The sequence below is a fragment of the Phocoena sinus genome, chromosome 16 (assembly GCF_008692025.1).
Source record: "Phocoena sinus isolate mPhoSin1 chromosome 16, mPhoSin1.pri, whole genome shotgun sequence".
In the NCBI taxonomy this organism is placed as follows: Eukaryota; Metazoa; Chordata; class Mammalia; order Artiodactyla; family Phocoenidae; genus Phocoena; species Phocoena sinus.
In genome coordinates, this window is record NC_045778.1 from 47,738,801 (window position 1) to 47,751,678 (window position 12,878).

General features: G+C 37.6%; 1 protein-coding gene across 3 annotated transcripts; it reads left to right on the forward strand.

The window, feature by feature from the left end:
* On the forward strand, window positions 1–11,381 carry LOC116741801 (lipase member K-like). Of its 3 annotated transcripts, XR_004346272.1 has the most exons (7): window positions 1–247; window positions 1,608–1,762; window positions 2,484–2,630; window positions 4,483–4,554; window positions 6,946–7,017; window positions 8,138–8,275; window positions 10,543–10,666. XR_004346272.1 is itself a non-coding variant. In XM_032608879.1 (6 exons), the coding sequence occupies exons 1-6, from the start codon at window positions 88–90 to the stop codon at window positions 10,780–10,782; spliced, it is 846 nt and encodes a 281-aa protein (XP_032464770.1). In that variant the 5' UTR covers window positions 1–87; the 3' UTR covers window positions 10,783–11,381. The 3 variants fall into 3 exon arrangements, 2 of the variants coding, with proteins under 2 accessions (XP_032464770.1, XP_032464771.1); XM_032608879.1 differs by lacking the exon at window positions 8,138–8,275 and having other exon boundaries at window positions 10,543–11,381; XM_032608880.1 differs by lacking the exon at window positions 8,138–8,275 and having other exon boundaries at window positions 7–247; window positions 1,626–1,762; window positions 10,543–11,380.
* Window positions 11,382–12,878: the final 1,497 nt, after the last annotated feature.

The following is a 12,878-nucleotide window of genomic DNA, read 5'->3' on the forward strand; positions in this document are numbered from 1 at the left end:
TATCACGTATTGATTCCAGTATTACATTTAACAAAAGCTAAACATCTAGGTCTGCAATGAATATGTTTAAGTATTGCAAGCCTAAAAATGAGATGGGTTTTTTTTTTTCCAATGTTGTTGTTCTTTTTCTTTGGCAGTTTGGATGAGATGGCTAAATATGACCTTCCAGCCACAATCAATTTTATCATAGAGAAAACTGGACAGGAGCGACTCTACTATGTGGGCCACTCCCAAGGCACCACCACTGGTGTGTTTGGGGCAGGTGTGATCTGAGAGTGTCAGGGGATTTTCTTCATATTCACGAAAGGGGTCAGGATTTCTTCCCTCTGTTCTCTAGCTTGGGGACTCTGAGCTGGGAAACAATCTTGTCTGGCTGGCTTCTAAAGAGTAAATAAATAAAGTGTGGATGACTTAGGGATTTTCCCCCCAGGACTAAATCTGGAGATTGATGGATAAGCCTGAAAGAGAAACAATTATTTATTTATTCACTTGTGTACCCAACAACACTTGACAGACACCAGGTTAGATACTGGGGAACCAAAGATAAATAAATATGGTATGTATCTTTCCCTTAAAGAGCTCACAGTCTAGTGAGGGACACTAAAAAAAAAGCAGAGAATTACAAATCTCAGTGATTATATGTCACAACCAGTGCGACTTTTAGTCAGTTCCCAGTGGGTGCTGGGATAGGCTAGATGTGTGTGGGTGGGCTACTTTGGCAGTGCCATAAGGCACTCCATTCTCTTCACTGTTCTCTGTTCAGCTAGAGACCTTGACAATACCGACAGCATTTACACCAGTTATTTGAGAGCATTGTCATCCATATTTTACAAATGGCTGAACTTAGGAATCCTTTCTAATGGTGATAAAGCCAATTAGAAAGTGTGTGTGTGTGTGTGTGTGTGTATATATATATATATATATATATATATATATATATATATAAAATCTAACCTTCAAAAGAATTATTCTATAAGGATTCTATTTTCCATATTTATAGATAGAGAAAACTGAGACTTACACAGGGGAGGTTAAGTTGCCCAAGTTTTCACATAGCTAGCAAATGGGAAGCCAAAATTATAGCCCAGTTTTGTCTGATAACAAAGACTATCGTCAAGCTCGAATGGCCCTTGGAGTTTACCTAGACATGCCCCACACTGTATGTTATCATTTTTTTATTTTTTGCGGTACGTGGGCCTCTCACTGTTGTGGCATCTCCCGTTGCGGAGCAACAGGCTCCGGACGCGCAAGCTCAGTGGCCATGGCTCACGGGCCCAGCCGCTCCGCGGCATGTGGGATCTTCCCAGACCGGGGCACGAACCCGTGTCCGTTGCATCGGCAGGCGGACTCTCAACCACTGCGCCACCAGGGAAGCCCCCACACTGTATGTTTGAACCCTTTCTGCAACATTCTCTATAAGTAGATTTGCATCCTTCAGGGACAGTAAACTCACTTTATTCTGAATTAGCCAGTTCCACCTTCAGAAATTTAAAAATCCTTCCCTAAAAATGGTACTTACTCTGAGTTTCTTTGTTTTATTTTTTAAATATAACTACTTTTACTATAATTTAAAATGAATTAAGAATTGTTCTAAATCTATGAATTAGTATCTTCTTCCCTTTCAGCTTTCATAGCATTCTCTACTAATCCAGAGCTGGCTAAAAGGATTAAGATATTTTTTGCATTGGCTCCAGTCACCACTGTGAAATACACCCAAACTCCTATAAAAAAATTAACAACTCTTTCCAGAAAAGTAATCAAGGTATGTAACAACTTTCCCCCAAGTTTAAATCTGTAGTAACTAAAACTAGCCCTATTTCCATTGATTTCAAGAGAAGACAGCTTGAGACAAATAACATTTTACAAACATCTAGGAATGCTCGAGGTACACATGTAGGTTTACTGATGATGTACAATTTTGCCAACAGGGTTCAGGGTGCTCACTCTGCTGCCATTCTATTCTGCTGTCTTCATTTTTAACTTAGAGGCTTGTCTCTCATGTCATTCCTCAGTCACAGATACAGCAAGAGCTGATTTGATTGATTGATTGGTTTAATCTAGTAGGTTAAATTTCTCTCTGGTGCCCCCTAGTTTATCAGGGACAGTATAGTGTAGTAGTTGAGATCACAGCATGTGATTTTAGGGTGCCTGTGGGTAGAAATGAACTCAGGGTCTTCCTACTCCACTATTTTGCCTACTCCCCTCTGCACTAGTGCGTTTTAAATGTGACCTATTATCTACACAGCAGTTCTACTTAGTGCATATTAATTTTCTATTTTATAGTTGAAGAAATTCAGGATAATAGAAATTAAATACTTTCCTAAGGTATAAGGGACAGAGTCTAGAATCAAACCAAGGCAACCCTGACTCCAAAGGCTTACCAATTTCCTATGGGGACTAGTTTTTTAGGGGAAGTCCCAAAAAACACTCCAAGTAAAAGATCTTGGGAAAAAGCTTGATGGTATCTTAAATCGATCTTGCAGATGTTGTTTGGTGACAAGATGTTCTATCCTCACAAATTTTTTGACCGATTCATTGCCACCAAGGTGTGCAACCGGAAGATATTTCATCATATTTGCAGCAACTTTCTATTTACTTGGAGTGGATTTGACCCCAAAAACTTAAACATGGTACGTGTAAGCAGTCAGATCCAGGAAAGCAATTGTTTTGTTGCACAGAGGTAAGGAGAGTTCATTCTAAATTGCATGGAAACCACATTTCAAAGTCTCCTTTTTGTCTCCTGGAATGTAGCTAGCATGTTTACGGCTTCCAACCAAAGCTGAGAGTCCACCTGCTTTAATGGGAGGATTTGAGAAGTCTCTGCCACTGAAAAGTCTCACCAATTCTTGTTGTTGGACAAAGTGCCACCATTAAAGAGTCCTTCACTTAGGCTATGGTTTTGAAATTTATCTTGCTATGCCTGAGCCCTATCTCAGACATCCTGACGTAGAATTTCAGGGAGTGAGCCCAGCCATGTAATTTTTAACCAATTTTCTACTTTCATAGGTGATTTGGACATAGTCATTTTGTGAACGACTTATGTCTTTTATCCAAAGGGGTAAAAGAATGGCTCTTCAATAACAGCTACAGACTCACTGTTCAAGTGATATGGAGAGGGATAATTGTTGGGGTTCTTATCAAGTCCTTTCCAGCTTCACTGAGAGCCTTTCCTTTCTTAGCTACCTCTAACTGATCCGAAGGGTGGGAGGGAGAAAAAGACGAAGCTACTGTCTCCAGCTAGAGTGGAGACAGGTTTGAAACCAGGGGTGGGACAAAGTTGAAGTTGGTCTCCGTCTGTCTCACAGACTTCTGCCTAGAGCCTTGCCTCCCTCAGTGGATAGCGGTGATTAATATTTTCCTTGATTTCAAGCAAGATTTATAAAAGGCTGTTTATGCAAAGCATGCCTTAGCCACTGCCTTTCACATGACTTTCTTACTTTCTCAATTTACTAGGGAAACCATGCTTGCCTTTCGCTTAGATGGAAGTGTATCGTGTAGAGCTAAGTAAAAAGATCTTTAAGCAAACTCAATAGAGACAACTTCAAAAAACATCCTCTCAACATGGCCTAAGAGTTTGCTAAAGAAAGACTTCACAAAATGACATCCTAGAACATTCGTTGGATGCCCTCATTGTACATTTATATAGTCAGATTGCGCATTTTCTCTCGCTGTTGTGGACTGGATTATAGAATATTAGAGTGCCTGCAAGGATGTTTACTTTAGTGGAGCATAACTAGGGCTACATAAGTAGAGTTTGTAGAGCTTTCAAAAATTACACATGTCCAGAACTCAACCCTAGAGATTTTGGTATTGTTTCATAGGTTTGGGTAGCTCATAAGTAGCTATATTTTTTAAAGTTCCAAGATGTTTCAGATACTCTGGTGGAAAATAACTCTTTTGTATACTAAAGCAAACAAAATGCTGTTGGAAATATTTAAAAATCAAGATTTTTTTGATTCAAAAAGAAATCTAATCATTAATAGAGGTTTAAATACTGGATGGATTATGTCCCACAAACTGTCAAAGAGTCCTGCAGAACATTTACCAAATTTTTAAGAAGGCATGATAAAACATTCAGATCTGTTCTCAATCTTTCATGACGAACAACTTTCTGGGAATGTCCCTTAGGACTTATCACAGGGTGAAGGAGAAGATCACTGGGGATTTTATCTCTTGACTGTCTATATTCTTAGACCTGTCTGAGGTGAGGCTGGAAAGAAAAGGTACATTACCTTTTGTCTTTGACCAGCAGGATGTCCTCTGTGGGCTTTACAAAGATACTGCCCAGGACAGAAGTATGGAAATGAGGGAGAAAAAAGTTCTTAAAGACGGACTTCTTCTTCGGTTAATGTCTTTAGAGGGTATGGTACATGTTTATTCCTTGAGAGAGAGAGGAGAGAAAGAGAGAGAAAACAATACTCAGATTTACTTGTGGTGTGATTATATGATTAGCCTTCAGGTAAGAATCTTTTTACTTTGCAGAGTCGCTTAGACGTTTATTTGTCACAAAGCCCTGCGGGAACATCTGTTCAGAATATGCTGCACTGGGCCCAGGTACATGCTCCCTGTTCCTGATATGACACAAGATATCTCTGCAAGATCCCTGAGGAGCACTCCCAAGAGAGCTCACTGCAGGGTTTTGCAGGTTCTGCTACCGTCAGGTGGATGTTTCTGGAATCAGCATCAACTCATGTTGATTTCCTTTACTCCTGTCTATTCTCCATGTCCTCTGTATCTGGTGTTTGGGTTCCCAGGTATTCTGACTAAATTCTGACCTTTAGATTACTCTGAATTGCCTTTTTCAGGAAAAGCTTGTGTTTCCTCTTTTGTGAAATCATTAGCTCTAATAGAGCTTTATATAACATGATACAGGCTATTCCAAAAAGATCTGTTTATCCTCTACTTGGGATATGGGCGATTTCAGAGTGTGGAAATATTGCTTAATTCAGAGGAAATTAAATGTTAGAGAGAGATTAAAATAGATTGTTTCTGTTTTTACTCTCAGTTTAAGGGTTATGGGTTTTTTTGTTACTATATTACTCAATACTTGGCAAGTCAAATTCTGTTGGTATAGCTTTCTGAGCCAAGTATGTATGAGTGTGTGTATGGGGGGAAAGGTCTTCCCAAAGTTTTAATATTTAATTACACATTTTGAGTTTTAAATACTTTAAAACATTTAATAGGGATCTGAGATCCCTAGGAATTTGAATTTTAACCTACACCCTGATAAATTTGTTCCATGCTTTAAAGTTGAGAATCACTGCTATAGATAGTCTGAAATACTGGTTGAGGATTTCTGAAATTCTTTGAAGAGTTCCACGCCCAGAAGATAAGCCTTCAAGTTCCTACAGGAAGAAAGATATTCTGGACACAGAGCCTCCTACTGGTGAGGAGACAGGTAGACTCTGATAAGCATGCCTTTCCAGGAAATACAACTTCAATTTCACATTTATTGAGCACTTATTATGTGTCCTTGTTGTCCAAATATACGATTTAATTCTGTCTCATTCTTTCTTATGAATTCTCATAACAATCTTTCAATGAAGGCATTGATATTCCCATTCTACAGATGTCATAACCAACCCTTTACACATCTCACAGCTGACTCTTCTTAAAGATATCTCTTCTTTGACAGAAAGTTCTCTTCAGAATAGAAATAACTGGGCATGGGGAGATAAAACATTTGGTCATAAGTTATGTAGAGAGCTAAGGCACGGATGATGATGATAGTGATGATGGTAGTAATATTAATAAAAAGAATGATTTCTTGACCATTCCCAGGGACCACATGCTTTTTATGCATGACCATATTTAATCTTCACAACCCTATAAGAAGAATGTTATTGTCATTTCCATTGCACAGATGAGACAATAGGTTTAGAGAAGATATATATCTTGCCTGGATCACAGACTTAATAATCCATTAAGCTTGGATTCAAACAAGGTCTGTTTGATGCTAGAACCCAAGTTCCTAACTTGTACACTCTATTGCCTCTCATTGCTGAAAACCTACAGAATTTCAACAGCTGCAGACTACTGCCTCTGTCAATATAAATCACAATGAGAACCATTTCAAACATAAAATCAGAACGAAATCAATGTCAAAAAAAATCTGAGATTCAAGTTAAGGGAGAAAATAAATCCTTGGAGTAGTCTGAGAATAATTTAATGAAGTGCTTGAGGTAAAGGTAAAAATTATCTGTCTCCTCAATCCAACATGGGTAGCAAATAACAGAAAAAGGATCCCCTAGAAGTATTAATGCTTCTACTCTAATATCTGAAGTCTAAAATTTAAAATGAAAACAGGTTACATACGCTGTCTCAGACACTCAGTCCATGGCCATATTACTGACAACATGGCGGGCTGCTTGGCTCTACAGACAGGAGACAGACAGACAGAGGCTATACCTCAGAAAGCCCTGAGGGTGTTCTTTGAGTGAGCATTCCTTTCAAAAGTAACAAAAATGTTTAAGAATAAGGAATATAATCATAATATCCTAGACCATCTGACAAGGATGATATGGCATAAAGTTTTAAAATAATAACAGCAGTCATTTTTTAAGGTAGGAAGTGTATAGTTGGTGCCTTTTAAAAATAAATATATATAAATTCCTGAAGCCAGGATATTCAAGAATCATTCAATTTAGCATCTTTCAAACATTTTCTATGTATACAACATTGTAATATTTAAAGCCGTCACTGCTTGAGGATTTTTGTTGGAAAAGTATAGAGGGGAAGAAAGGATTGTAAGTCAGTTCCATGAATTAGTATCAATTTTTATCATTTTTATTATTTGACTTACTAAACTTTATTGACTTTTAGCTCATGTGCTAAAGAGTGGGACATTATGTCAAACCATTTTGTAAATTTTTTGTTAACTGTCTTTAAATGTATGTTGTTTTCTTGCATCATTTTAACATGTTTATTATTTTTATCTTATTATAGGCTGTTAATTCTGGTCAGTTCCAAGCTTTTGATTGGGGAAACCCTGATCAGAACATGAGGCACTTCCACCAGGTATAATATCAACAATAATCAAACAATTGCATACTGCAAATGAATTTAAAAAATAGTATCTACTCATCAAGCACCTACTAGGCCCCATTCACTATGCCAGACATTTTGTATAGATCAGATGTTGCTTATTGGGTTCTTACCATGTGCCATAACTTTATTTTTGATCCTCAGAATGACCTTCCAAGGTAAATATTATTGTCTCTATTTTTCCAGAAGCTCAGAGAGTTTTAGGTAAATTGTCAAAATTATTTAGCTTATAAAGAACCAGAATATGACACAGGAGTTCATGGGTCAAAAGTCCGTTCTTCTTCCACTACACTTATTCCTTTTCAAAAAATAAAAATTCTCAGCACTTAATTAAGACCATATTTTAAAGAAAGAATTAAAGATACATAATTTTGTTTCTGGAGCATATTCTCTGGCTTCTTAACTGTCTCTCATAAAATGAACTAACATTTTCCTAATAATTCTTTGGGATGTCATTTACTAGTCATTTTTTAAAAGTACATGAATTATTAGAGATATTCCAGACAGGAATATCACCTGTAGGGAGAAGCAGTCCTATCTGCCAGATAATGATATGTCAAAATATTTCTTGACATTATACATGAAAACTTTTGGAGCAAAAATTCTATATTAAAGCAAATAGGTGTTGTTGTTATTATTATTATTTTTTTTCAGTATGTAAGGAAATCCAATGATGGCTTTGGCTTCTTGCTGATAGACTGAGCTTAAATTAAACACATAGTCATCAAAGATACATGGGTTTTTCAAATCAAGGATATGGACGGAAATTTGGAAGCTTAAAAAATCAATTTCAGTGCCACCATAATAACTACAATAGTGAAAATGCATAATTTCAACTAGTGTGAAAAATCTGATTTTTCTCCTAAACTGCTATAGTTATATGTGTGTGCGGTGGTGTGTGCCCACACACACAAACTCACACACTGTGTCAAAGTACTATTTACTCTTGTAATTAACCAATTCCTTGTCCTAGCAAGAGTATATAGTTGCTTTAAGAAAAACTTTTTAGATGATGATCTTACCCTGTAAGACTCAAATACCTATTTGAATGAGAGTTGAATCACAAGTATTAACTTCGTCACTGTGCTTGCAGATTCTATCAAAATACATGGCCATTCAGGTTCAAATATGAATCTTTTGCTTGGAACTTTCGGGGAAAAAAAGAAAACCTAAAACAGACTGAGGGTGAACAATATACAAGTTTTAAACATCAGTAACCTTTGTCACAACTGTAAGTAAGAGGCCCATAAATTAGGCAGGTGTGATTACCAATATAATCACCAATCCTGTAAAACTAAGAAAGTAAAAAAATTATTTCTTGGCCAAAGGCCACCATATATCATTTGGATCTTGATCTTGATGTTCATTTTTGCTTTGCCACCTTCTGGGCTCCCCCATTCATTCTTAGCAGGGTATTAAATTATTGCAGTAAATGTATTCTCATTTCAGAGGCCCCTGAGACCCACTTGTGCCTTAAAACTTGCTAATATTTTTGCCACTCTGTGCTGTGTTGTTTTTCTATTCTTTATGTCTCTCTATCCTTGCATTTGAATATTTATGCTTTGCATTATTCTGCTGAGAAAACTGTCAAGTCAGGAAGAACATGCCTCTTTTTTCATCAGTTGCACTTTTGCACTGGGGCCTTGCACCAGGCTTTTCTGAGTTCACCCTTCCCTCAAGCGCACTACTGTTCAGTGCTAATCTGCACTCATTTCCTTCTTTGCCCTTCACATTGCCTTCTCATAGCTACACATTCCCATTTACCAGTTGCTCCTAAGCCCAGGTCCAAGGCCTCCCAGTATTACAGGGTAGGGGAATTATACTTGATATATTTGGTAATGCAAAGACCCATCCAGTGACAGTGAAATGTGGAATGACTATACCAATGCACTCTGCCTCATATATATCTACTAGGAGAACTCAAGGTGCAGAGTCACCGAGTCAGGGGTCTCCCCCAGGCACATTTCTAGTCCTCTTAGAAACCTTTCCCTGGCCAAAGTTACTGTTTCCTAAGGATTTATAACCTGGTCCATGTTACCTTTTCTTCCTAGTCTTGCTGCCAAAATTAACTATGGTGTATTAATCTCCTTGGGCTACCATAAAAAATCCCATAGACTGAGTGGTTTAAACAACAGAAATTTATTTCTAAGAGTTCTGGAAGCTGGAAGTCCGAGATCAATGTGCCAATACAGTCAGGTCCTAGTGAGGGCTCTCTTCCTGGACTGCAGAAAGCCACCTTCCTCATGTGTATCCACATAGCCTTTCCTCTATGTGGTTGACGAGAGAGAGAGAGAGAGAGACATTAATCTCTCTCTCTTCCCCTTCTTATAAGGCCACAAATCCTATTGGATTGGGACTCAAACCTTATGACCTCATTTAACCTTAATTACTTCCTAAAAGCCTTGTCTCCAAATACAATCACCTTGGGGTTAGGGTTTCAACATATGAATTTGAGGGGAACACAATTTAGTCCATAGAATATGCAACTCTTTCCATTGTAAGTAGTAGAAATCAACTTTATTTTATATTTTTAAAAAATGTTTTAGTTTTACTGAAATAAAAGGTATAGTGGTAAACGCACAATAGCTAGGAACTTATATACCGTTCTCAGGCTCTCTCTTTCCCTCTCCCTCTCAGTCTCTTTCAATTCTGCTTGCATATGCTGTTTCCATTCTTAGGCTATTTCCAAGATAGTAGTACAATGGTAATGGTGTGTACCTAGCTCATGAAGCTTTTTTTAACTGCAAACTCAAAGAAAATGGCAATATTTTCTCAATAGCTCTGGTAAAAAGTTCCTGAGAGAACTCTAACCCAATTTTAGTAATGTGCCCATCGCTCATACCATTATACTGCGGCCAGAAGAATGAAGGACTAATTGACCAGGACTGATCACCCTGGACCACACTGGAACTGGGGTTTTGGGATTTGTTGAATCAGCACAAGAAAGGTTGTGTTACCAGAAAGAAGGGAAACTTGCCAGGGGATTAGCATCATAGTCACTCTATTTCTCTGTAACGGGTTGGCTCCTTTTAAACATTATTTTCAAATGTCTTTTTGTACATTAGTCTCAATGCCCCCTAAAGAGTCTTCTCAAGTGTTACTAACTCCCCTGAGCCCAGATTTCTGCATATAAGAAGGGGTATTATATTTATTCTATCCAATATTTTGTTTGAAATGGATACACTCTCAACCTAAGTGCTACTAGAAAGATGGTCCCCCATAGAAATGAGAGCCTCTCTTCCTCTGGGATCCTTTTCTTTTTTCCCAAAAGTGAAAATCAGGAATATAATGGTTGTCTTTTTTAAATCCACAATTCATATTATTGCACAAAAGTACTTTCAAGTATTTTTAACATGTTAATATTTATGTATCATTAAGTATGTCCTAATTGCACATTTTTAGCATTTGAAGAACTTGCTTAACAACTGACAGTTAACGTTACTTCTATAGTGTGGTTTTCTGTGAAAACTATTTTTCTCTCTCTTCAATTTTATTTAGCGTACACCTCCCCTATACAACGTTTCTAAGATGGAAGTTCCAACAGCAGTGTGGAGCGGTGGACAGGACCCTGTGGCTGATCTCAAAGATGTTGAGAATTTACTTCCTAAAATTACCAGGCTTATCTATTTCAAGTTGATTCCACACTACAATCATGTGGATTTTTACCTCGGACAGGATGCACCCTATGAAGTTTACCAAGACCTAATTAGATTGATGGAGGAATGTTTGCAAAATTAAATACACTTTCCTTTCTCTAAGGAAGCGGGTTTTTGTCATAAGAATGTGGCGCACAGATCCTAAGGTGACCCCTCCAATAATTTTCACCTCCCACTGTCCATGAATTTGTGTAATCCTCTCCCCTTGAGTGTGGGAGGGACCTGAGACTTGTTTCTAGACAAGAGAATTGGCAAAGGTGATGGGATGTCACCCACTGATGACATTCTATTATATAAGAATCCATCTTAGTAGACTGGCGCAAGAGATTCTCCTTGTTGGCTTGAAAAGGCAAACAGATATGTTGAGGAAACCCACATGGGAAGGAACTGTGTGTGACTTCTAGGATCTGCAGGTGGCCTCCAGCTGATAACCTGCAAAAGATTGGGACTCTCAGTCATACACCTATGAGAAAATTAATTCTGCCTAAAACCAGGATGAGCTTGGAAGCCCATTCTTTCCTAGTAAAGCCAGTTGAGAAAGCAGTCTGTCTAATACCTGGATTGCAGCCTGGTAAGACCCTGAACAGAGGACCTAGCTATGCCATGCTTGGACTACTGACCCATGGAAAGTGAGATAATAAATATATGTTGTTTTAAACCACTAAATTTGTGGTAATTTGTTATCCGCAATGGTAATAAGCTACTACTATTAATAATAAATTATTATGAATATCATTATTATTATTGTATCTCTGGTTAGAAGCTTGAGAAACCCAGTTTCTTATTTCCATTATTTCCCTGTGTCTTATTTCTCTTGTCATGATGAACTTCCTTGAATATTTCTTGTTCTGCAGATTGCTGATACTCCATTCTCTCAGTGTTTGTCTAAGAGTCAATTTTGCACTTCCTTCTTTCTTCCTTTCTTCCTCCTTTCTTTCTCTTCCTTTCTTTCTTTCATCTTTCTTTCTTTTTCTTTCTTTCTTTCTTTCTTTCTTTTTTCTTTCTTTCTTATTATTGTAGTAAGGACACAACGTGAGATTTACCCTCTTAATATATTTTTAGTGTATTTTTAAGTGGGTCCTCTACCCAGGGGTGCAGGCCTTGACTATACTGCATCTTCACCCCTCCTTCCTGTCTTGTTCCTTTTTTATATCTTTATTTGTGGAAAATATTTTCTGGTAGCTTTCAGGTCATTATCATTGACAGTTGTTCTATAAATAGTTGTATTTTGGTGTGCCCATGGGAAGAGTAGAGCTCAGGGTCTTCCTACTCTGCTATCTGGGTCACTCCCCCCTACAACATTATATTTCTTAATCAGGTAGGGTTTTCTTGTTTTTATTCCTACATCTTAAAAATATTCTATCTTAATTTATAATTTATTTTCAGTAGGAGTCTCAAGGTACATCACCATCATTCTCACCAATCAGATCAATTTAATACTTTTACTTTGCTTTTGTATTTCATGTTCAGGAATCTGAACTAGCAGCTTCTAGAGGGGAGAACACTTTAACATGGAACCATTTTTCATTTCCACTATAAGCCCACTTTGCACAGGACTTGGGGAGTCACAGTCTCCTTGGTGATAGGGTGTCTTTGTAATCCTTACCAGTCGTTGATATAAAAAATTTTACTCTGCACCTTTTGTGTGTTAGAGGCTGGAGATATCTGATGAAACAAGGAAAACATGGTTCTTACCCTTTAAATTTATATTGAGTTGAAAATATGCTGGGGAATTTCAACCCAACAGAGATGTAGTAAAAATAACTAACATTATTTGGCACTGGTTGACTTGTTTAGCATTTATCAAAGGCAAGGCCAAAGCCATCTATTTCTGCCCACATCTCTGTGATACAGGTACCATGTTTATCTTATTTTAAGGAATACCACTGATGCTCAGAAGACTTAAATACTAGCTAAGGTCAAATATTTAAGAATTAGAATCAAATCTGGATCTTGAGCCCAGAGTTACCTGAGTCCAAATTCTAACTCTTGTTACTTCTTTGTTTTGTTCCCCCTAAAGATTAGATGAGGAAACCCAACGTAGATTGTCCTGGTTGGGCAAGGTCCTGCTTGTTAGAGAATTTCTGAGGCTCTGTACAGTGGGTAAGGCCAGAATTTAATACATTTTTATAGTAAACGGGGACACTAAAGCAAAATCACCAGAGCAACAGAAAGGAG

What these genes read in the sequence shown, in the direction of transcription:
- LOC116741801 (XM_032608879.1), top strand. Translation starts at nt 88, where the DNA reads ATGAGATGGGTTTTTTTTTTTCCAATGTTGTTGTTCTTTTTCTTTGGC. An exon ending in TTTCCAGAAAAGTAATCAAG is followed by an intron (nt 1,763 to 2,483) that starts GTATGTAACAAC and finishes TCGATCTTGCAG; the next exon opens with ATGTTGTTTGGTGACAAGAT. An exon ending in ACCCCAAAAACTTAAACATG is followed by an intron (nt 2,631 to 4,482) that starts GTACGTGTAAGC and finishes TTTACTTTGCAG; the next exon opens with AGTCGCTTAGACGTTTATTT.